Below are 22632 nucleotides of genomic sequence, written 5' to 3'. Positions count from 1 at the left end.
GGCATTGGAACTGTTCCATCAAACGATGCCTCCCCATTAAACGATATGCTTTTTCTCTTGTTGGCGTCGTCGTCCCTTACTGGATTTAATACTTTCATGAAATTGTAGGCCTAATCCATAAACAGCCAAAATACATTCCATTGACTAATGTGAAACTCCAAAGCACAGTAACAATCTTGTAGGAACAAAGAAACATTTCATATTTGTCAATGTACTACATACACATTTGTACATTTTTATTTTTGATTAAAATTGATTATTTTGATTGATGTAACTTCCAGCTTCGAAGTACAAGCAGCAGTAACTCTCATTCTGTGTGTGCACTTCTCGCGGGACTCATGTGTGAACTAATGCGAGCGGAAGTACAATGAGAGTCTCTTTTCCGCCGGTCATAGAGGAGTAATCGGCAGGGTAAGAATTCCTTGTTGACATTTTCACCAAAGTTATCAACATCCATCCTATGTTATACACTTGTGTTGGTCCCCAAAAGTACTCGTAGAGTCAGGTACCGCTGATATATTTCTATAGTGATCACTATTGGAGCCACATTTTATATTGGTTGCTAAATAGAAACGTATCGTAATCTGCATCCCTCGACCGGTGCTGGCTTGCTAGCTACCCGTTAAACCCCAGAGAATGGCAGACAGGCTACGAATTGAGCTGGGCCTGAACATTCATTTCACGATTTGTTTTCATAGTGTCTCATATTTTAGCGAACCCCATGGCATTGAAATGTGTCGTTTGAATGTCGCTAACACTGAAGTCCACTGCGCTTGACAAGCATCAAACATAGCATTCGCAACCTTGCTAGGTAGCTAGCTATCTGTGTACCCATGCCATGTTGAAAGCATGGATGTGATGACGCGTACATAGCAGCTCATTGATTTTTGTGTGAACTTGTAAGTGGTGGTCTCTGATTGTCTCTGAATTGTTAAACGTTAGTTATGCAGTTGTTGGGTGGATAGCTTGTCTAGCTAGCTAAATGTTGTAGCTATTGACATGAGTTCCCGATAATGACAAGCTATCGTTACCCAGCTAACGTTAGCTATGTAACTAACTAGCTTCACCTTAACAACAGTATATCACTTGAGGTGCTCGCTAATAAGGCTAGCGATCAAACGTTACCTTTTCGGTCGGGAATCTCTTCGCTTTGTTTTGTACATAAACTATGCAGTTGTTTTGGTTTGTTACTGGTAACAAACACATGTTGCCTAGACGACAAATGTAGCAAGTTGTGATTAATCTGTCGGGCCATCCTACCGCTCTAGTCTGAATGTTGTCTACTGTGTTTGCCCTACAGTCATCAACATGAAGCTGAATCCATTTGTGACATCCTCGCGGCGTAAGAACCGCAAGAGGCACTTCAATGCCCCCTCACACATCCGGAGGAAGATTATGTCCTCCCCCCTCTCCAAGGAGCTCCGTCAGAAGTACAATGCGAGGTCCATGCCCATCCGCAAGGACGACGAGGTCCAGGTAAAGACCCCAGAACTACACAGTTTGACCAGACTTGATACTAATTATGAGGTTGTCTTTATTAGTTGTTACTAACACGCCCGAGGAACTACATAAAATTCCAGTCCAGAACTAACACCTGATTTCTGACCAATTCAAATGAACGTTAGGATTTTGGTCACGTGGTCATTAATGATATTTTCCATGTTTTTTGCTGTGCAGGTTGTCCGTGGACACTACAAAGGCCAGCAGATTGGCAAGGTAGTGCAGGTCTACAGGAAGAAGTACGTCATCTACATTGAGCGCGTGCAGAGAGAGAAGGCCAACGGCACCACCGTGCACGTCGGCATCCACCCCAGCAAGGTGAGGCTCTGGCATCTTACCTGTAGTCACACACCTGTACCTTTTTGACACATATGTATAGATGTATTATACATGACGTCTGTACCATTGTTGATAATGATTGTTTTCGTGTCTCAACTAAATGTGAGTGGTCCACAATGGTTTTTCAAAAATTACTATTTTCTGTTGTGGAGTGACGCAAAAAAAAAACTAGCTTTAACACCATCTAAATAACTTCCATTCTCAGCAGCTACCTGTTGGTGTTGCATACCTGTAGGAATTTCTAAATACATGCAGGTTTATCAGTGTGTCCAAGCTCAGTGGTCACCACACCTGGGCCATGGTCGGTTTAAAAAATAAAAAACAAATAAAATAGCGTATTTCTGTTGGACAAGCCATGGTAACACATCAGTTTCTAGATGCTTTTCTTATTGATTTTCTCCAATGCACTTTGACATGGTGTGGAATCAAGGAACGTTTACTTGAGAAAGAGTTAAAATGTTTCCGTAGGGTGCCTGGGTAAACTGAGCCAATGTACAGTTATTTGCCATTCGCCACTTGTTTCATCCCAGATATCATGGCAATGGGTGTTTTCCTGTTATGAAGGAAGATTAGTTGACTGTAGTCCGCCTTACTGTAAGTCTCTGGACATCTTAACTGATTTGAACATGTCGTATGGCAGCAGGCACCTTGTGTATGCTTTGTACTGGGGAAGAAACATTGACTACTACCTAGTACTCCGCTTAGTGCAGTTACCTGACATGTAAGCCGTTGCCTCGGATCAATGTTAAATTGTGAGACTAGCCTAGGTTACTTATTTTTGATGGTCATTGCATTCCTACTTGGCTCCGGTTGGTCTTGGACATCAGTGATATTACTAGTAGTAATACATTTTGATATAGTCCCCCCCCCCCAGTCGTGTGTAGAATTTGAGAGCTCTTCTCATTTGTCTAATAGAAAGTCTCTCCGTGTTATGTCTGGACATGGATTTGTCATTACTGATTGGGATTGCATATAATGTCCATTGTTTTGTAGAAACTCACAATTTAGCTACTCAAGCCTAGCCTACATCTGGTGTAGCTAGACTTGTATTATGGCTGAGATGTTTCTCCATGGTGTAGCTAGACTAGTATTGTGGCTGAGATGTTTCTCCATGGCGTAGCTAGACTAGTATTGTGGCTGAGATGTTTCTCCATGGCGTAGCTAGACTAGTATTGTGGCTGAGATGTTTCTCCATGGCGTAGCTAGACTAGTATTGTGGCTGAGATGTTTTTCCATGGTGTAGCTAGACTAGTATTGTGGCTGAGAAGTGTTTCTTCGTGAAGAGGAATTCAGTTTGGGTTTCAGGAATCTTGTCTTTTCACCACACTTTATATTGAAGTTGACCTAAAACCAATCCTCCTGCTCTAAATGATTGTGCCAATCACATCTCTTTTCCCTCTTCCCTCTCAGGTTGTGATCACCAGGCTAAAGCTGGACAAGGATCGCAAGAAGATCCTGGAGCGTAAGGCCAAGTCTCGCGCTGATGGAAAGGAGAAGGGCAAATACAAGGAGGAAACCATTGAGAAGATGGCAGAGTGAAAATGTATTGTTTACAATAAACTGTTGTAAAAAATCTATTTAATTGTCTGTCGTAAATGGTTTTATCACAGTAAAGTGCTGCACAGTGGGCAAGCCACACGTATGGGGATGTTTTTGTTTTGCCTAATACTCTGGTTTGGTGGAACCGGCCTAATCGCATGATGGTTCACGTCCAAAACGAATTCTATTGGTCACATACACATGGTTAGCAGATGTTATTGCGAGTGTAGTGAAATGCTTGTGCTTCTAGTTCTGACAGTGCAGCACTATCTAACATGTAATCTAACAATTCCACAACAACTACCTAATACACATTCTACATCGACCAAATGTATTTCTCCGGGATGGATTACATCTGAATAGGTATGGTACAAGCATTCTCTCAAGCCTGGCTCTCACTATAGCCTCATACAGGGCATGTGAGAATTGACGCTACATAGCCATGGGGGTTGATACTCGGAACAATTCCTCATCAGACTATACTCACTGCTCCCCCCCATAGCTTTAAATAGCTCTACAGTTGCTGCTAACATGGTTGAAACTTTTGATGGACTTTATGTTATTGTTACACTACTGTCAAGGTACCGTTCCTCGTACAGGCAGAGTGGTATTGTTAGAAGTAATTTCGTCTCCATCCAACTCAGGCCTGTCAGTAGTTACACGAGAAAGCGTCGCTCATCTAATATTACCTTGAATGTACCATCTGTTATGAGCTCTAGGAATTATTCATTTGAATGCTAGAAGCTTGATCCAAAAGCTAGATTTGATTGAAATACTGGTCTCACGATCACATGCTGACATGATTATATCTGAATCCTGGCTGTGTCTCTTCTCCAGACTCTGTTAGCTGGGTATAATGTCTACAGAGCAGACAGTGGGTAGACCTAGATGTCACTGTCCATTTCAATTTGAATGATTGATTATCGGAGATCTCAATCTGGACTGGCTGATGCCAGCATCGTTTAAATTAAAAGACATTTGTAACGAACTAAATCTTACTCAACTAATAACTATACCTACCTGTCCTAATCCAAAAGACCCCCAAAAATCTACATTAATAGACCTTATCTTTACAAATACACCTCACAAATATATAGCTAGTGGGTTATTTGCTAATGACATCAGTGACCAATGCCCTATTGCATGTATCAGAGATACTAGTCTAAAAAAAACTGCCCCTGTACAATTCTAAAGAGAAACTATAAACACTTCTCAGAGCAAGCCTTTATCCATTACCTTTATTATTCAGAGCTTTTATCCGTAAACTGCATAATGGACCCAGTTTCAGAGTTCTCTTTCTTTTCAGCAATGTTTACCTTTATGGCCGATCAACACGCCCGTTAAAGCGATTTAGAGTAAAAAATTGAACTAATCCTTCGTTCTCCTGTGATTTGAAAATCCCCTTTCTGCAAAATAATCAAGCATGGGCCTTGGCGAGGAAAACTGGTGAAACAGCTGATTAGCTGCTTTTTAGGCAATTAAGAAATAAATGGACGGAGGGGATAAAAATTCAAAATCTAGGTATTTTCTTGATGCTATGACAGAGTCTGCTGGTGATCCCGCTAAATTCTGGAAAACTGTTAACTCACTTAAACGAGGAAACTCCTTGACTTCCCTGCCGTAGCAAATTACATCGGAATCTGGGATCATCAGTGACCGAACTGTCATCAATAGGACTGGGATTGGATGCCTGTCGTTGGTTTCATGACTATCTAAAGCAGGGGTGTCAAAGTCAAATGGACGGAGGGCCAAATAAAAAAATCAGCTACAAGACGAGGGCCGGACTGTTCGAATGTTCATTGAAAAAATTTTAAATGACGCATATAGTCTAGTGAACCTAATTGAACCTACTGAAAACCTAACAAATATATTACAATATGATCAGATAAATAAAGCAATATTTTCTTATGGCTCTGTCAGTAATCTTTAATTTTCAACAGACACAAAAGACAAATTTCCTTTATATAAATATCCCCATAACATGAACATTAAATGAAAGAAACCGGTATTCAAGGCACCATCAGTAGACTATATTTTCTATTTTAGCAAAAGTGGGCTAAATTTACTTCAAAGAAAAAACAATAATAGCAATTTTCTATCATCCACTCAACTGAAATATTTTTAAAATATAATTGGATTGAAATACAAAAAAATAAAGTGCAAAAATCTATTAATCAAAAACAACACTTTGTTTAAGGAGAAGTAACATGCAGTGAAAACAAATATTAAATTTTAACTTTTAAACTTGAACTGAGTAAAAACTCTAAATATGTGATTGCACAGTAATGTTCACTTGTTTGAGGTTGAGGGTGATACTTGGTGGTGTCCCATCTTTTCCACAAGTTCATCAATGTTCGGGGTAAGGCTCTGAGCTGAAGAAATCCTCAGAATTGAGTGGAGGTGTTCAGCAGTAAGTCGACTTCTGTGTGATGTTTTGTTCAGGTTCATCAAAGAAAACAGTTGTTCACACAGGTATGTGCTGCCAAACATAGACAACGTTTGAGCAGCCTGGATGCGCAGCTGGGGCATTGTGCCGGGGAGGAAACGGGCGAACTCCGCAGCACCCACTGCCGCATATTTTGCCCTCAGTGCATCATTGCATTGGAGGTCAATCAACTCCATTTGGAGGTTTGGTGGTGAGCTTTCCACGTCAACAGCAAATGGGTTACCGAGCAGTTCCAACCTGCTTTTTTGTGCTTCAAAGTCAGCAAATCGGCGTCGAAAGTCAGCGGCAAGCATACCTATTTTATCAGCCAACTGTGTGCTCGGGAACGCACTGGTAGAGAGCTTCTCTTTCATGGTCTGGCAGCTGGGAAAGTGGCTCAAATTTTCTTTCCGCATCTGCGTCTCCCACAGAGTCAGTTTGGTTTTAAATGCCTTCACTGTACTGTACATATCAGAGATGACACGATCCCGACCCTGCAGCTGCAAGTTTATTGCATTCAGATGACTCGTAATGTCACACAGAAAAGCCATTTCACACAGAAACATTTCGTCTCGGAGTTGTGTTGTGTCTTTCCCTTTGCTGTCCAAGAACAGACAAATCTCCTCACGAAGCTCGAAACATCTTTGAAGCACCTTTCCCTGGCTTAGCCATCGCACCTCTGTGTGATAAGGCAAATCACCATGCTCCGTTTCTAACTCCGTCAGAAATGCCTTGAACTGGCGGTGATTCAAACCTTTGGCTCTGATAAAGTTAACTGTGCGCGTGATGATGCTCATTACATGCTCCATTTTCAAGGCTTTACCGCACAACGCTTCCTGGTGTATGATACAATGATAAGCTGTCAGCTCACCTGTCGCGTTTTCCTCTTGCATCTTTTCCCGTATCTTCGCCACCAGTCCGCTCCTGTGTCCACACATCGCAGGTGCTCCGTCGGTTGTCAAACCCACGAGTTTTTCCCAAGGCAGCTCCATCTCATTTACACATCTTGACACCTCTTCATACAAATCATGCCCCGTAGTTGTGCCATGCATAGGACGTAAAGCCAAAAACTCCTCTGTCACGCTTAGGTTGGAGTCCACTCCGCGGATGAAAATTGACAACTGGGCAATGTCAGAAATGTCGGTGCTCTCATCCACAGCCAAGGAATATGCAATAAAATCTTTTCCCTTTTTCACAAGCTGCTCTTTTAGATTGATGGACAACTGGTCTACTCTCTCGGCAATGGTGTTTCTGCTCAGACTCACATTTAAAAAGAGTTGCCTTTTTTCTGGGCAAACTTCGTCACAAACTTTAATCATGCAGTTTTTGATGAAATCCCCCTCCGTAAATGGCCGGGCTGATTTAGCGATCTCTTCTGCCAAAATAAAACTGGCCTTGACAGCAGCCTGGCCTTGTGATTTGGCTTTTTTGAACAGAGCCTGTCGAGATTTGAGGCCTCGTTTTAATTCCTCTGCCTTTTGTAGCCTTTGTTCCATGTCCATATTCTTGTTTTTGTCCGCGTGTTTCGTTTCATAATGTCGTCTCAGATTATACTCTTTCAGTACCGCCACACTTTCTCCACACAGAAGACACACAGGTTTTCCAGCTACCTTCGTGAACATATACTCCGACTCCCACCTTGTTTGAAACCCCCGGTTCTCAGTATCCACCTTCCGTTTTGCCATTTTTGATGGGTATCTGAAAGTTAATTTTACTGTGATGCTGACGACTGCTGTGCCAATAAATATTGAAATGAAGCAGCCTACTGCTCGGTGCGTCACCTTTGCATTGTGGGAAATGTAGTATTGGTGCGTGTAAAAGATCTGCGGGCTGCCGGCTTGCTGCGGGCCGGTTCTAATAATAAATCAAGATCATCCCAGGGGCCGTAAAAAACCTTCTTGCGGGCCGGATGTGGCCCGCGGGCCTTGACTCTGACATATGTGATCTAAAGGATGGAAATCAGGCTGTTAGAGTCGAGGACATCCAGTAGGAGCCATTGGAGTTGGTTAAAGGGGTCCCACAAGGTTCTATACTTGGTCCATTACTGTTCACTCTCTACATAAACAATATCGGTGATGAGATAAGAAAGTGTCAAATTAATTTATATGCTGATGACACTGTCATGTACTCTATCGCTTCAACGGCTGACCAAGCATTATCACTATTGGATACAGATATGAAGATATTACAAGGGTCTTTATACAGCTAAAACTTGTTTTAAATGCAAAGAAAACACACATTATGATTTTTAATAGGTTCAAAAAGTTGGTTGAAATTACACTTGAGCTTAGATGGTTCTAGATTTAATCAGGTCTCTGCATATAAATACTTAAAGATATGGTTGGATGATAAACTGTCTTTTAAAATACATATGGACAAACTTTATAAATGGCTAAAAATCAAGCTAGGTTTCCTCTTTAGAAACAGGACAGGTTTGTCCTCTACAAATAGAAGACAAATTGTGCAAGCTACTTTTATGTCTGTTATAGATTATGTGGATATTATCTACATGCATGCTACGGCATCCACACTTAAATCGCTGGATGCTACTTATCATTGCACACTTAGGTTAACTACGGGTGCTAGCTACAGAACTCACCTTTGTGTTTTATATCAAAATGTGGGTTGGACTTTGCTGTCCGTGAGACGAGAACAACAAGCTCTCGTGGTGTCTATAAAGCACTTCTGAATAAACTACCTTCTTATTTATCATCACTCATCAATATTATAATTATAATTCCTAAAACCAGGTCTCAAACATGGATTACACTTGAGGCCCATGTGATTTCCACAGAGTTGGGTATGGCTGCCTTTTCCTGTTACACTCCTTGCCTATGGAATAGCCTGCAGACTAAACTTAAACTTAAGACTCTTGTCGCCCATTTTAAACATTTATTGGAGGATTTGTATTTTTGTATTGCTTGTAACTGTTTCGGGTAATGCAAGATATTGTGCTGTTAATAGAATAACCTGTTAGGGGAATAACCTGTTAGGGGAATAACCTGTTAGGGGAATAACCTGTGTGTAAATGTAACAATCTGCTGCTGTATTTTTTGTTGTTGTGTTATCTGTGATCGTTTTCTTTGTCTTGTGTAGTTTCTGAATCATTGTACGCAGGGCCCAGCTGTAAAAGACACCTTGGTCTCAGTCTGTGTTCCTTGTTGAAATATCAAATCAAATCAAATCACAACCCAGACAGGATGACCACATCAGTGAATCAACCCACTCAGGTGACGCACCCCCTCCAGGGACGGCATGAGAGAGCCCCAGTAAGCCAGTGACTCAGCCCCTGTAATAGGGTTAGAGGCAGAGAATCCCAGTGGAAAGAGGGGAACCGGCCAGGCAGAGACAGCAAGGGCGGTTCGTTGCTCCAGAGCCTTATATATATAAAGGTATATATATATATATATATATATATATATATATATATATATATAAACAATACATCTAAGTAAAGGAATGGAATAAGAATATGTACATATGGATGAGCAATGTCATCGGCGTAGGCAAGGGGGCTGAATAATTTTGCACGCCCAATTTTTCAGTTTTTGATTTGTTAAAAAAGTTTGAAATATCCACTAAATGTCGTTCCACTTCATGATTGTGTCCCTCTTGTTGTTGATTCTTCACAAAAAAAATACAGTTCTATATCTTTATGTTTGAAGCCTGAAATGTGCCAAAAGGTCGCAAAGTTCAAGGGGGCCGAATACTTTCGCAAGGCACTGTATATCACTGGATTATGAAGCATCCGTTTGGCGTTTCCACTCACTACCAAATATGGTAGTGAGAGGAAGCACACTGGCGGGGAGTGGGAGAAGCTGGAACGAGATGGATTTTGGGATACGTTTAGCAAATTTTCTCATCGATTAAACATTTGATCTCAATACAGTTTGCTGTTCCCAAAAATAAAATATGTTATGAACAGAGTGGACTAAGTTTTGTAGACTTTCGCCTTTGCTAAAGTTGTAAACAATCGCGTTGTTTAGGAGTGCAAAATCGAGTTATTGCACACGCGCATTTCACAGAGTAGGCGTCCCCAACGGAACTATACAGATGTATGCTAGAACGGGCCAATATGATCTCGCTAGCTCGTGCCCGCATGCTTGTTCTGCCCACTATGACCCATCTGTTCGCATTGGAAACGACAGGCTATGGTCTATCTTGGTTTATTTATAAAAAATCTTTGACTACCAGCCCAGTTTATTGTGGCGACGTCATGTGATCCATACTTCCTAGTCTGGTAGCATTTCGCTACTTCGAGGTCGTGTAGCGTTGTCAAGCGCATAAATTAACTTTTTCTACTTTTAAAACTCTATAACCAAAGACAGACATGGCGGAGCTTAGTTTTGTAATTCCTATGTCGGTGATGACTCTGTTTTGGGGGATTATTGGTGGAGTTGTGCCGTGGTTTGTCCCCAAGGGACCGAACAGAGGGTGAGTAAATTAGCTAACATGATAGAAAAAAGCAATATCTTACTAACTATAAAAGTTTGCAAACAAAGGACGTACTTCATGCTAGACCTCAAATGGCTCTTGTATTCATATTCGTGGGAAATGTGAAACCTATTTTATGTGTATGCGTACAATAACTTTTTATTAGCTTTTTAGTCAGTTGCTAAATTATTATACTTTTTGGCAGCTGGTTCTTTTGTCAAATATATTGCTCATCATGGCCAACAATAGTTGAGTTGACTTTAAAGTACTAATAAGCTTTAATATTTGGCAAATTTCGTTTTGTTGGATAAAAATGGATGGAATATAGACGAATTAAGATGTAATTTTGGAACTTCCCCAGTCCATTTCTAGTTCCCATCTGCTCTGTCACTTGCATGTGACTGAAGTTGGCATAATAAAGCCCTATCTGCATGAAGTAGGCCTAGTAGTACGCCTGGGAGATGGGCACTTGCCATAATAAACCATAGATATAGGACTAACATTTGGTTTGTTGTTGTACAAATCAATAGCCTAATGTCTTGTTACTGCTTTGTAATAATGTCTTGGCCCAGTGCAATAATGCCTCTCTCTCCTCCTCTGCAGAGTGATAGTTACCATGTTGGTGCTAACTGCTGTCTGCTGCTACCTGTTGTAAGTATAGTCCTCCCAGGAATGTAGCTGAATATTTAACAGTATCACTATGAGGGCCCTTCTTGTATTAATTTGGCTCCGTTGGTTGGAACAGGGCGCAGGCGGGCAACATCAAGGGTGTATTCATTACGGAAACCCTTTACCATTTTAAGAATCAAACAGAGCAAATGAAACTGGGAAGGACATACCTGAATTTGACCAATATAAACTCTCTTTTGCGTTTTCTGTTTTGCGTAAATGTTTTTTGTTGCAAAACGTTTTGAAACAGAATCGACGTAATGATTACAGCCCAGTGTTGTGTGTGTTGAATCTTGCATCATGCATAATGTTGCTTTCATGAAAGTGTGAAACGGGACTATTTGGCCTATAATTGGAGCTAGGGAAGTGTTCAGCATCTGTCCCACATAGAGACACAGAGAGGGAACACCATTCTCCCTTAGGTCATTTGCCATTAACATTGATTGGGACGACTGCAGCTCGATTTCAATGTCCCAACATCAGTACATAATGATTACCAGTCATTAACAGATGTTGACACGCTCAAAGTTCATCGCGGTCGTTTTTTCCAATAGAGAAAATAAATCTATCCCTAGAGTACGGTGGGTCAATGATCCGAGAGTATGGCTATTGCTTGTATTGTACGTAATCATTCCATTCAATATAACCTGGTAGTCCTGAGATGCCATTTAATTTCCTAGTTAATTATTTAGCTTCTGAAGCTGAGGCTAGCAGATAAAGCCGTGTCATGTTACTTTACCATATGTCCACCAGGGTGCAGTGCAGGCCACATAATGGGGATGGTGTTCACGGCAGCAGAGGGAAGTATCTAGTGATTTGTTGTCTCCTTCAGTCTGCTGAACTCTTAGTTGGATTCCTCTATTATAGCTTACCCTGCTGTGATGTTCATCCATTACTATAGGGTAGAACAAGGTATCTTTGTTCCTCATTTAGATCCCCATTAGATGCTTTAGTGACCACTATTCTTCCTGGGGTCCACAAAGAACGCCGTTAGACATAACAGAAGCCATGACAGACATATGTCGATGTGTAATCATTAGTATGTGTTGTATGTTTTCAGCTGGCTGATAGCGATCCTGGCCCAGCTCAACCCTCTGTTTGGACCAGCTCTAAAGAACGATACCATCTGGTACATGTACTACCACTGGCCCTAGTCTACCAGTCCTCGGCCCATCCCCTGCTACAGGTAAACCCACTGGCCCTAGTCTACCAGTCCTCGGCCCATCCCCTGCTACAGGTAAACCCACTGGCCCTAGTCTACCAGTCCTCGGCCCATCCCCTGCTACAGGTAAACCCACTGGCCCTAGTATACCAGCCCTTGCTCCTCTCCCGCTACAGGTAAACTCGGTCAGATGCCTCAGTCTCCTCTCCCGCTACAGGTAAACTCGGTCAGATGCCTCGGTCTCCTCTCCCGCTACAGGTAAACTCGGTCAGATGCCTCGTCTCCTCTCCCGCTACAGGTAAACTCGGTCAGATGCCTCGGTCTCCTCTCCTGCTACAGGTAAACTCGGTCAGATGCCTCGGTCTCCTCTCCTGCTACAGGTAAACTCGGTCAGATGCCTCGGTCTCCTCTCCCGCTACAGGTAAACTCGGTCAGATGCCTCAGTCTCCTCTCCCGCTACAGGTAAACTCGGTCAGATGCCTCGGTCTCCTCTCCCGCTACAGGTAAACTCGGTCAGATGCCTCGGTCTCCTCTCCCGCTACAGGTAAACTCGGTCAGATGCCTCGGTCTCCTCTCCTGCTACAGGTAAACTCAGTCAGATGCCTCGGCTCCTTGTGTCGTCTGTAAGTCTAAGGCAATTCAGCCTTTTTAGCTACAAATGTGTAGGCCACAAGATTAAATGAATCGATTAACAAATAAACCTCTCTCTGTCAATACTAGTCTGTAGTTGTGGCTTCCACTCCTTATCTATTTTAATCTGTACTTTTTATGAAATCGTCTCATCTCCATCATCTGCACTGATCTGAAAGCAATGCCCAGATGGAAAAAGCAATACATAATTAACTTTAAACATTTTCTCTGTAGGAGAGGACCTGACTCACTGCTGTACACCAATGAAGCACTCGATCGCCTCATCACTAAGGGAACTGTTCTTGTAAATCTAGAGCCTTACCCAGCCTTTGACACCTGACCTTAGAGAGTGTGGAGAGATGCCTGCAAAGGTGCTTCGTACAAACTGATCCCCAAAGGACTTTTCTGAAAATATCCTCTTTACTACTTTAAGAATGGAAGTATCAACCTTTTCTTTGATTTGTATGGCTTGTTCTGTATATTGTGCTGTGACTTTTTGATTCTCTAATACTGATATATGATCTTGCAAGGCATGGTACTAGTTACCCTAGCCCATTCGGTGTTGGGTTAAATGCGGAAGACACATTTCAGTTGAATGCATTCAGTTGTACAACTGACTAGGTATCCCCCTTTGCCATTCATAGACGCTAACTAACCTTAGCGCCTATTGACTATACCAACTTCTCGCCAGAGGAGCCCCGATGCTTCCTCTAAACATAAACAAGCATAGCTTGCGGTAAGGTTTTGGAAACATAGGAACGTATCTTTCATATCAGCTATGGAAAAATATGTTAAATTACTACACTTATTTTTAATAGGGTTAGGGTTCCCAAACGGTCAAATTTCCGTTTTTACAGCGTTTGTTTACGGTAGACAGAAGCGACTACCTGCTAATTCGCTTTCTGCGACTAGGAACACCTGCGTGTACATGGAAGATGGGCGCCACAAACGTGTAAAATAACTGGTTAAAACTGCATTAAGTGTATATTTAGAATTTGTGAAATTATTTTTGATGTGATATGAAAGTAAAGGGCTTTATGTTTCTAGAACCGTACCGCAATGAATAATCGATTCATACTGGTTCGCCTGCCGGAGCCAATTGGCCTCTAAACGGTAACTTTAGGCTCCTTTTAATTGGACTATAGCTACCTCATATGTTAATATGTATGTTGCACGTAATGTGGCCTTTCTTTGATTCCATGTGTCCCTCATTGGGTGTTTGTGATGGCTTTCATTCATTGTCCTTAGAAATTATAGATATTAAACCATCAATCCACCTATTGATTTACAAGTTTTTGCATTTTGTTAAACTGGTTCTTGTTGCTCAACACCAAAATACCCTCTTTTTAACCAAGTGATATTCCTTGCGGTTTGTTGTCGAGCATGGTGTCCTCTTGTCCACGTCTGAATATGCCAGCAAGAAATCATCAAACATGACTTGGAAATAAAAGCTCTCGTGCAGGTATGACTTTCGATTCAGTAAGCGCTTGTTCTTGACTATATAATACGTATGTTGCTGTTCTCATTGTGGAGAATAACCTTGTTTTCTGTCGCAGCTGTTTGGGCTCTTTATTCAGCAATGGCCACCTACCCATTTTGGTACAATGGCTGGGAGTTAGAATAGATTTTGACTGATTTATTGTTTTGGATATCACACAAAATACATTTGCCAGATTTGATCTTTATCTCTCATTAACCCAACGCCACTTTTTAGCTTCTGCTACTCTCTGTTCATCATATGCATATAGTTGCTTTAACAATACCTACATGTACATACTACCTCAATAAGCCTGACTAACAGGTGTCTGTATATATCGTTGCTACTCTTTTCAAATGTCTTTTTAACTGTTTTATTTCTTTACTTACCCACACACACACTTTTTTTGGCACCATTGGTTAGAGCCTGTAAGTAAGCATTTCACTGTAAGGTCTACCTGTTGTGTTCGGCGCACGTGACAAATACATTTTGATTTGAACTCATTGAAATTAGGAAATCAGTGAGTGTACAGGACCACGCGTCAAACTGACAGAGTTGATTGCCGAAGTGAAAACAAAACCTTACTTTTTCCACCGCTGTCCGTAACGTAACGTTACCCAATTGTCATAATTGAGTACAAGTAAAGATACTTTATTAATTTTCTATAAAGTTAAAAGGCACACAGTAAAATTCTACTTGAGTAAAAGTCTAAAAGTATGTGGTTTAAAATATACTTAAGTATCAAAAGGGAAATTATAAATAATTTCAAAGTCCTTATATTAAGCAAACCAGATGGCACCTTTTTTTAAAATTTTATTTACGGAAGGTCACGGGCACACTCCAACATTCAGACAATTTACCAGCGAAGCATATGTGTGAGTATGCCAGATCAGAGGCAGTATCGAAGTCCAGGGATGTTCGCTTGATAAATGCGTGAATCGGGACTATTTCCCTGTCCTGCTAAGCATTCAAAATGTATGGAGTAAAAAGTACAATATTTTCTTAAGGAATGTAGTGAAGTAAATGTAGTCAAAAATATAATATATTTTAATAATATTACAGATACCCCAAAAACCACTTTAGTACTTTACACCACTGGCTACGGATTCACATAAGATACATAGTTAATCCTCCTGTCTCCAATACGTCTCAATGTAAAAAAAAAATATATATATATATATATATATAAAATATATATGCTCCATTCCTAATTTCCTGTCCTTCAACTGCCTGGTGCAGATTTTACCTGTCCATATCTATCAGACATGGCGAAAAGGAGACTGAGCAAGCCTATTTAGACTTGATATTCAACCCTTTTGTACATCAGGTATATTGAGCTGTAGCCATCGGTGTTTGTAGGAAACTACTGCGTGTTTGACAGCTGTGCAAATATTGGCAGCTATTTTAGTCTTAGTCACATTTTAGTCATTTCGGTCGCTTTATTCGGATAGTATGACCATCTGTAGAATTTATCAACCGTCTGGATTTGCAACTGCTTGCAGGGGTTAGGTGAAATAGTCTGTAGAGCCTCACTAATATCTATAGATGGCCTATCTGTAATATGCATATATAAACTATAGTTTGTGCAAAACAAGACACTATCCAAATAAATCCAACTTTAAATGCTCAGGCAAACCGGTAGGATTGGCAAACATTTGCCTGCCGACAGTACTTAAATCAAATCAAATTGTATTTGTCACATGCGCCAAATTCAACAGGTTCAACCTTACCATGAAATGCTTACCTAAAAGCCCTTAACCAACAATGCCGTTCAATAAATATTTACTAAATAAAGTAACACAAAATAACGAGGCTATATACAGGCGGTACCGGTACCCAGTCAATGTGTGGGGGTACAGGTTAGTCAAGGTCATTTGTACAGGTAGGGGTAAAGTGATTAATAAACAGCGAGTAGCAGCAGTGTAAAAACAAAGGGGGTTACCTACCACCTCTTGACTGCCGACACTGTTCGATCTCTTTAGAGTTCACACAGCAAAGACCTTGGAAGTCAGCCACTCAGCCTTGTTGAAACACTCCACCACGAGGTGGCAGTAGTGTTGTTCGGGTATGCCGTGTTGTTTGGGTATGCTAATGGACTACATTCCGAGCTATCTGCGCTAACACAGATGGAGTAATACAAGTCTTTGGTGCTGATGTTGCTATTTAGTAGAAAACCCTTAAGAGCTAGATAACTACCTAGCTAGATAACAAAGAAACTATTTAATTCACTCTTCATGTCGTCTTACTGCCAGTGCCAGCCCATAGACAAATGTTTAGCTAGTTAGTTAATGTTAACATATCCCAGACGGCCACAACTAGATAGTGCCTTCAGAAAGTATTCACATCCCTTGACTTTTTCCACATTTTGGTTTTACTGCCTGATTTTAAAGTGGATTACATTTATATTTAGTCACTGATCTGCACACAATACCACAGAGTGTCAATATGGAATTACGTTTTTAGAAATGTTTACAAGTTAATAAAAAATTCTAATCAGAAGTGTCTTTGTTATGGCAAGCCTAAAGTTCAGGAGTAAAAATGTGCTTAACAAGTCAGATTAGTTGCATGGACTCACTCTTTGTGCAATAATGGTGTTTGCCATGAATTTGAATCACTACCCCGTCTTCGTAGCCCATACATACAATTATCTGTAAGGTCCCTCAGTCGAGCAGTGAATTTCAAGCACAGATTCAACGACAAAGACCAGGGAGGTTTTCAGTGCCTGGCAAAGAAGGGCTCCTATTGGTAGATGGGGGTAGAATAAAAAAACGTGTATTGAGAATCGCTTTGAGTATGAAGTTACATTTTGGATTATGTATCAAAACTATTAATACACCCTGTCCCTCCAAGATACAGGTGTCCTTCCAAGCTCATTTGATGGAGAGGAAGGAAACCACTGAGGGATTTCACCATGAGGCCACTGGTGACTTTAAAACAGGTTTTTAATGGCTGTGATTGGAGAACTGAGGATGGGTCAACAACATTGTAGTTACTCCACAATACTAACCTAAATGACAGCGTGAAAAGGAAGCGTGTACAGAATGAGGCACTAAACTAAAACTGCAAAAAATGTACTTTTGGTCCTGAATACAAAGCATTATGTTTGGGGAAAAATCCAACACATCACTGGATACCACTCCTCATATTTTCAAGCACGGGGATAGCTGCATCATGTTATGGGTATGCTTGTCTAGAGTTTAGTTTTTGGTCAAAAGAAAAGGAGTAAAGCTAAGCACAGGCTAAGTCCTAGAGGACTTTTTTGCTTTCCAACAGACACTGGGAGACAAATCCACCTTTTAGCAGGACAGTAACCTAAAACACAAGGCCAAATATTAGTGCTGAGCGAATAACCAACATTTGTTTATTTGCCTGTTTTTGAACAACAAATGTAATATTTTATTAAAGTCATGTGAATAAATGATGGTTAAGTGATAAGCAGTAACGAGGAGTCACTACCATCATGAATGGGATTTTAATTAATTGTATTATTCAGTTACAGCTTTCAACCCACAATGCATAGGGAATTTAATGTCTAAAAAAAATTATCAAAAACCATTCTTTTTTAATAACCTAACCAAATATTATTTTTTACGAATAAGGGGCAAATATTGTACAATCCAGGTTTGCAAAGATCTTAGAGACAGATTTACCCAGAAATAAACGCTTCCAAAGGTGATTCTAACATGTCGTCACTCAAGGGGTTGAATACTTATCTAATCAAAACACTACATAAGTGTTTTATTTTCTATTAAAACATTTAAAAATGAATTTTTTTCTTCCACTTTGACAGAGTATTTTGTGTAGATTGTTTACAAAAAAATTACAATAAAATACATTTGTAACAACAAAATGTGGAAAAAGTCAAGGGGTGTGAATACTTTCTGAAGGCACTGTCTATAATCCCATACTGCCAGTGCCAGCCAGCCCATAGCCGAATGTTTAGCTTGCTAGCTAACGTTAGCATATTAGCTAGCACAACATGGCTAAGGACACTGCACTAATTCGGCAGCTAACACAAGCAGCTGTTTCATAGAAACTAGCTAATCTATTGTGATATATTGTCAATACTAGCTACAGTGGTTAACTAGTTTGGAGGAAGTATTTAGTGTTGTGGGCATTGCTGCGTCTGTCACTTCGGTAGCTACCATCCCATAGCCTTCACTGCATATGAAGTGTGACTGGCTCATCGTGGATGTACAGAGAAAATGCCCTTCTTTATGCTCCCCTTCGTGGAGGTTTGTGCTCTCTGATTGGCTCAAAGTCAAGATGTTGGCTACTGACAACCATTGCTGTAGGTTCGTTGCTACCAGTTCAGCACGCAGCAGGTACCGCGTTTGTTCTAGCGAGACAAGAAACGGCCTCCTACTGTAATAAATACATATTGGCAGTCTATCAGCAGCAAGATTATCATGTTTCATGCTTTAGGGTTAGTATATAGTTAGCTTAAATGTTACTGATAGTCTAAAGAGCATCTACAGATGGACTATCCAAATAAACTTCTAGTCATTTCATTTATTTTTATTTAACCCTTATTTTACCATGTAAATTGACTGAGAAAACATTCTCATTTACAGTAATGACATGGATAATAGTTACAGGGGAGAGGATGGGGGATGAATGAGCCAATTGGAAGCTGGGGATGATTCATCCTTAGTTAATTTTAGTTATCAGTCGACTGACAATCTGGACAATTTTAGTCTAGTTTTAGTCACTTAGTCAGTGCGTTTTGTCTATTAAATAACGAATATTTAGGCTACCTCTAATTTCCACCACGTGCCTTGTCTAACTAGGCCTCGTATACCTTAGCTGGCAACATTTGATATTGTGGCAGATTATAACCAATGCCTGCCGTAATTAACCATGTAGTCTATAAAGGCTTGGCTACAGGTTAAACAATTTACAGCTCTAATTTTCTTTCCATCATAACTGTCAAGGGGTTAAATTCTAGTGGTTTCATTGAAAGGGGTATTTGAGTTTTACAAAAATGCCAGAAGCATTACTGTACGTTTAATAGTCAACAAATAGCATTCATTTTTCCCATATGAAAAAATGAACCACGTGTCGCATTTCCTGACTGCGGCATGAGAGCCGCAACACAGATGAATGAATAACAGCGCACATGGGGAAATAGAGCTATTGATGTGACTGAAGTGACTGTGTGGCAGAGCCGGGCAGATCAGCTCAATCAGACCGCGCAACTGAAATGTGTAAATTCTGTCAATGAGAGGATTGCATTAAATATTTTGCTTGCATGTTTCTGATTGTACAAAATGTATGAAAAAATGCTTAATGACAAAATAAATGTCCATTATGCTGTTGTGGAATTCTCGTTTCGTCAGATTTTTGTTGACTAAAATGAAAAGGTAATGTTTTTTTTCACAGGGCGTTACGTTTCATAGTTTTAATCAGGAAAAATAGGTACTTGAGGAGTATTTTTAGTCATAGTTATTGTTGACGAATTGAACAGTATTTGACTGGACCTAGATCAGATGGGGAGGGAGCATGACAAGGAGTCAGACAAACTGGCTCTACTCAGTGAGGTGGACAGACACCGCAGGCAGATGCTCAGGTATAATAGCATGGTAGGAGTGTGGATTAGCACGGTAGGAGTGTGGATTAGCACGGTAGGAGTGTGGATTAGCACGGTAGGAGTGTGGATTACTGCTGTTGCTTCAGTACTGAATCCAGTCTGTACTGCATAAACTGTACGCAAGCATCCTAATGAAACGGTGTGTTTTCTATCCCTACATTAACCAGACAGTATGGAAGAAAGCCAACCTGGCCAGTAAACTGTCGCTGGACAACCTGGAGAAGGAATCTCTTCTCTATGGAGGAGATAGTGAATTTAGACAAAGGTAAACGATATTGCCTGTTTCTAGATACTCTTCTGGAGTGTTTCATTGTCTTTCCCTTATTTCACCCACTGTGTGTTTATACTTTGTCTTATTGTTGTCTGTTACTATGAAGATTTAGAATGTTTGTTTTTTTTTCCTCTAATCAGAAAGGTGACCAAAGAGGGCCTGGCCCAGACGTCCAGTGACATCACAGAGAGCCTGATGAGCATCAGCCAGATGATGTCACAGCAGGTGACGCAGAGTGAGGAATCCATAACCATGCTGGGTGAGTGGCTCCCCCTAGAGTACAGAGATTGAATGATATCGGAGTCTTGTTTCTGAGAGGACAGTAGTGTTTATAATTTCGGCCCCTGACCCCATCCCCCAGCTCCCTTTTCCTTCAGTGTTTACACATCTGTAAGAACTAGATGAATGAGAAGCAGTGATGTAGTGGTAAAAAGTGGGTAAACACTGATCGCCTTTCACAGTGAATAAAGTAATGCTCCCTATATTTACAATGCATTTGTTTGCAATAGGTGGGTAAACGTTTGAGCAACTTTAAAAAGGTGTGTAAGTGCCATTTGCTGTGTTTACCTTCCATTACACCACTGGTGAGAACAATATGGAGATGGTTCCACCAAAAGACTTCAAAATGGAGGACCCAAGGACTGTTTCTTTCTCAGGTGCCTTATTTAAATACAAGCAAACAGCTGGCAGTAACAGCTGGCAGTATTTGATACAGTTGAAGTCGGAAGTTTACATACACTTAGGTTGGAGCCATTAAAACTCGTTTTTCAACCACTCCACAAAAACTATAGTTTGGGCAAGTCAGTTAGGACATCTACTTTGTGCATGACACAAGTCATTTTTCCAACAATTGTTTACAGACAGATTATTTCACTTATAATTCACTGTATCACAATTCCAGTGGGTCAGAAGTTTACATACACTAAGTTGACTGTGCCTTTAATCAGCTTGGAAAATTCCAGAAAATTATGTCATGGCTTTAGAAGCTTCTGATAGGCTAATTGACATAATTTGAGTCAATTGGAGGTGTACCTGTGGATGTATTTCAAGGCCTACCTTCAAACTCAGTGCCTATTTGCTTGACATCATGGGAAAATCAAAATAAATCGGCCAAGACCTCTGAAAAAAAGTTGTAGACCTCCACAAGTCTGGTTCATCCTTGGGAGCAATTTCCAAATGCCTGAAGGTACCATGTTCATCTGTACAAACAATAGTATGCAAGTATAAACACCATGGGACCACGCAGCCGTCATACCGCTCAGGAAGGAGACGCGTTCTGTCTCCTAGAGATGAATGTACTTTGGTTCGAAAAGAGCAAATCAATCCTAAAACAACAGCAAAGGACCTTGTGAAGATGCTAGAGGAAACCGCTACAAAAGTATCTATATCCACAGTAAAATGAGTCCTATATTGACATAACCTGAAAGGCCGCTTAGCAAGGAAGAAGCCACTGCACAAAAACCGCCATAAAAAAGCCAGACTACAGTTTGCAACTGCACATGGGGACAAAGATCGTACATTTTGGAGAAATTCATCTGGTCTGATGAAACAAAAATAGAACTGTTTTGCCATAATGACCATCGTTATGTTTTGGAGGAAAAAGGGGGATGCTTGCAAGCCAAAGAACACCATCCCAACCATGAAGCACGGGGTTGCAGCATCATGTTGTAGGAGTGCTTTGCTGCAGGAGGGACTGGTGCACTTCACAAAATAGATGGCATCATGAGGTAGGAAAATGATGTGGATATATTGAAGCAACATCTCAAGACATCAGTCAGGTAGTTAAAGTTTGGTCACAAATGGATCTTCCAATTGGACAATGACCCCAAGCATACTTCAATAGTTGTGGCAAAATGGCTTATGGACAACAAAGTCAAGGTATTGGAGTGGCCATCACAAAGCCCTGACCTCAATCCTATAGAACATTTGTGGGCAGAACTGAAAAAGCATGTAGCATGCAAGGAGGACTACAAACCTGACTCAGTTACACCAGCTCTGTCAGGAGGAATGGGCCAAAATTCACCCAGATTATTGTGGGAAGCATGTGGAAGGCTACCCGAAACGTTTGACCCAAGTTAAACAATTTAAAGGCAATTCTACCAAATACTAATTGAGTGTATGTAAACTTCTGACCCACTGGGAATGTGATGAAAGAAATTAAAGCTGAAATAAATAATTCTCTCTACTATTTTTCTGACATTTCACATTCTTAAAATAAAGTGGTGATCCGAACTGACCTTAGACAGGGAATTTTTACTAGGATTAAATGTCAGGAATTGTGAAAAACTGAGTTTAAATGTATTTGGTTAAGGTGTATGTAAACTTCAGCCTTCAACTGTATGTCCAAACTCAAAGTCTTTGCCCAGTGTGGACTCTCTCCTCTATAGCAACCTTGTCTTAGGCAGTCCTGGAGATGAATGATGAGTTTAAGGCCATGACCGGAACCATCCAGCTGGGGAGAAAGCTCATCACTATGTACAACCTCAGGGAGCTCACTGACAAACTGCTAATCTTCCTCGCTCTCGTACTCTTTCTCACAGCGATCTTCTACATCCTCAAGAAGAGATTATTTTTCCTCCAGACCAGACACAACTAA

At 40.8% G+C, this 22632-nt stretch overlaps 2 protein-coding genes and 1 pseudogene across 2 annotated transcripts; all 3 read left to right on the top strand.

Moving 5' to 3' along the window:
• Window positions 1-356: 356 nt before the first annotated feature.
• Window positions 357-3416, top strand: LOC139390692 (large ribosomal subunit protein uL24). The gene is made up of 4 exons (XM_071137995.1): window positions 357-411; window positions 1301-1476; window positions 1678-1818; window positions 3250-3416. The coding sequence occupies exons 2-4, from the start codon at window positions 1309-1311 to the stop codon at window positions 3376-3378; spliced, it is 438 nt and encodes a 145-aa protein (XP_070994096.1). The 5' UTR covers window positions 357-411; window positions 1301-1308; the 3' UTR covers window positions 3379-3416.
• Window positions 3417-10010: 6594 nt separating this feature from the next.
• On the top strand, window positions 10011-13972 carry LOC139390578 (V-type proton ATPase subunit e 1-like). The gene is made up of 4 exons (XM_071137785.1): window positions 10011-10237; window positions 10841-10888; window positions 11967-12092; window positions 12933-13972. The coding sequence occupies exons 1-3, from the start codon at window positions 10134-10136 to the stop codon at window positions 12058-12060; spliced, it is 246 nt and encodes an 81-aa protein (XP_070993886.1). The 5' UTR covers window positions 10011-10133; the 3' UTR covers window positions 12061-12092; window positions 12933-13972.
• On the top strand, window positions 13861-22632 carry LOC139390445 (vesicle transport protein SEC20-like; annotated as a pseudogene).

This window comes from Oncorhynchus clarkii, chromosome 31, assembly GCF_045791955.1.
Source record: "Oncorhynchus clarkii lewisi isolate Uvic-CL-2024 chromosome 31, UVic_Ocla_1.0, whole genome shotgun sequence".
NCBI classification, from domain to species: domain Eukaryota; kingdom Metazoa; phylum Chordata; class Actinopteri; order Salmoniformes; family Salmonidae; genus Oncorhynchus; species Oncorhynchus clarkii.
Note: the sequence above shows the minus strand (reverse complement) of the source record. Positions and strands in the feature narration are given on the sequence as shown.

What these genes read in the sequence shown, in the direction of transcription:
- LOC139390578 (XM_071137785.1), top strand. Translation starts at nt 10,134, where the DNA reads ATGGCGGAGCTTAGTTTTGTAATTCCTATGTCGGTGATGACTCTGTTT. An exon ending in CCCAAGGGACCGAACAGAGG is followed by an intron (nt 10,238 to 10,840) that starts GTGAGTAAATTA and finishes CCTCCTCTGCAG; the next exon opens with AGTGATAGTTACCATGTTGG. An exon ending in GCTGTCTGCTGCTACCTGTT is followed by an intron (nt 10,889 to 11,966) that starts GTAAGTATAGTC and finishes GTATGTTTTCAG; the next exon opens with CTGGCTGATAGCGATCCTGG.
- LOC139390692 (XM_071137995.1), top strand. Translation starts at nt 1,309, where the DNA reads ATGAAGCTGAATCCATTTGTGACATCCTCGCGGCGTAAGAACCGCAAG. An exon ending in GCAAGGACGACGAGGTCCAG is followed by an intron (nt 1,477 to 1,677) that starts GTAAAGACCCCA and finishes TTTGCTGTGCAG; the next exon opens with GTTGTCCGTGGACACTACAA. An exon ending in TCGGCATCCACCCCAGCAAG is followed by an intron (nt 1,819 to 3,249) that starts GTGAGGCTCTGG and finishes CTTCCCTCTCAG; the next exon opens with GTTGTGATCACCAGGCTAAA.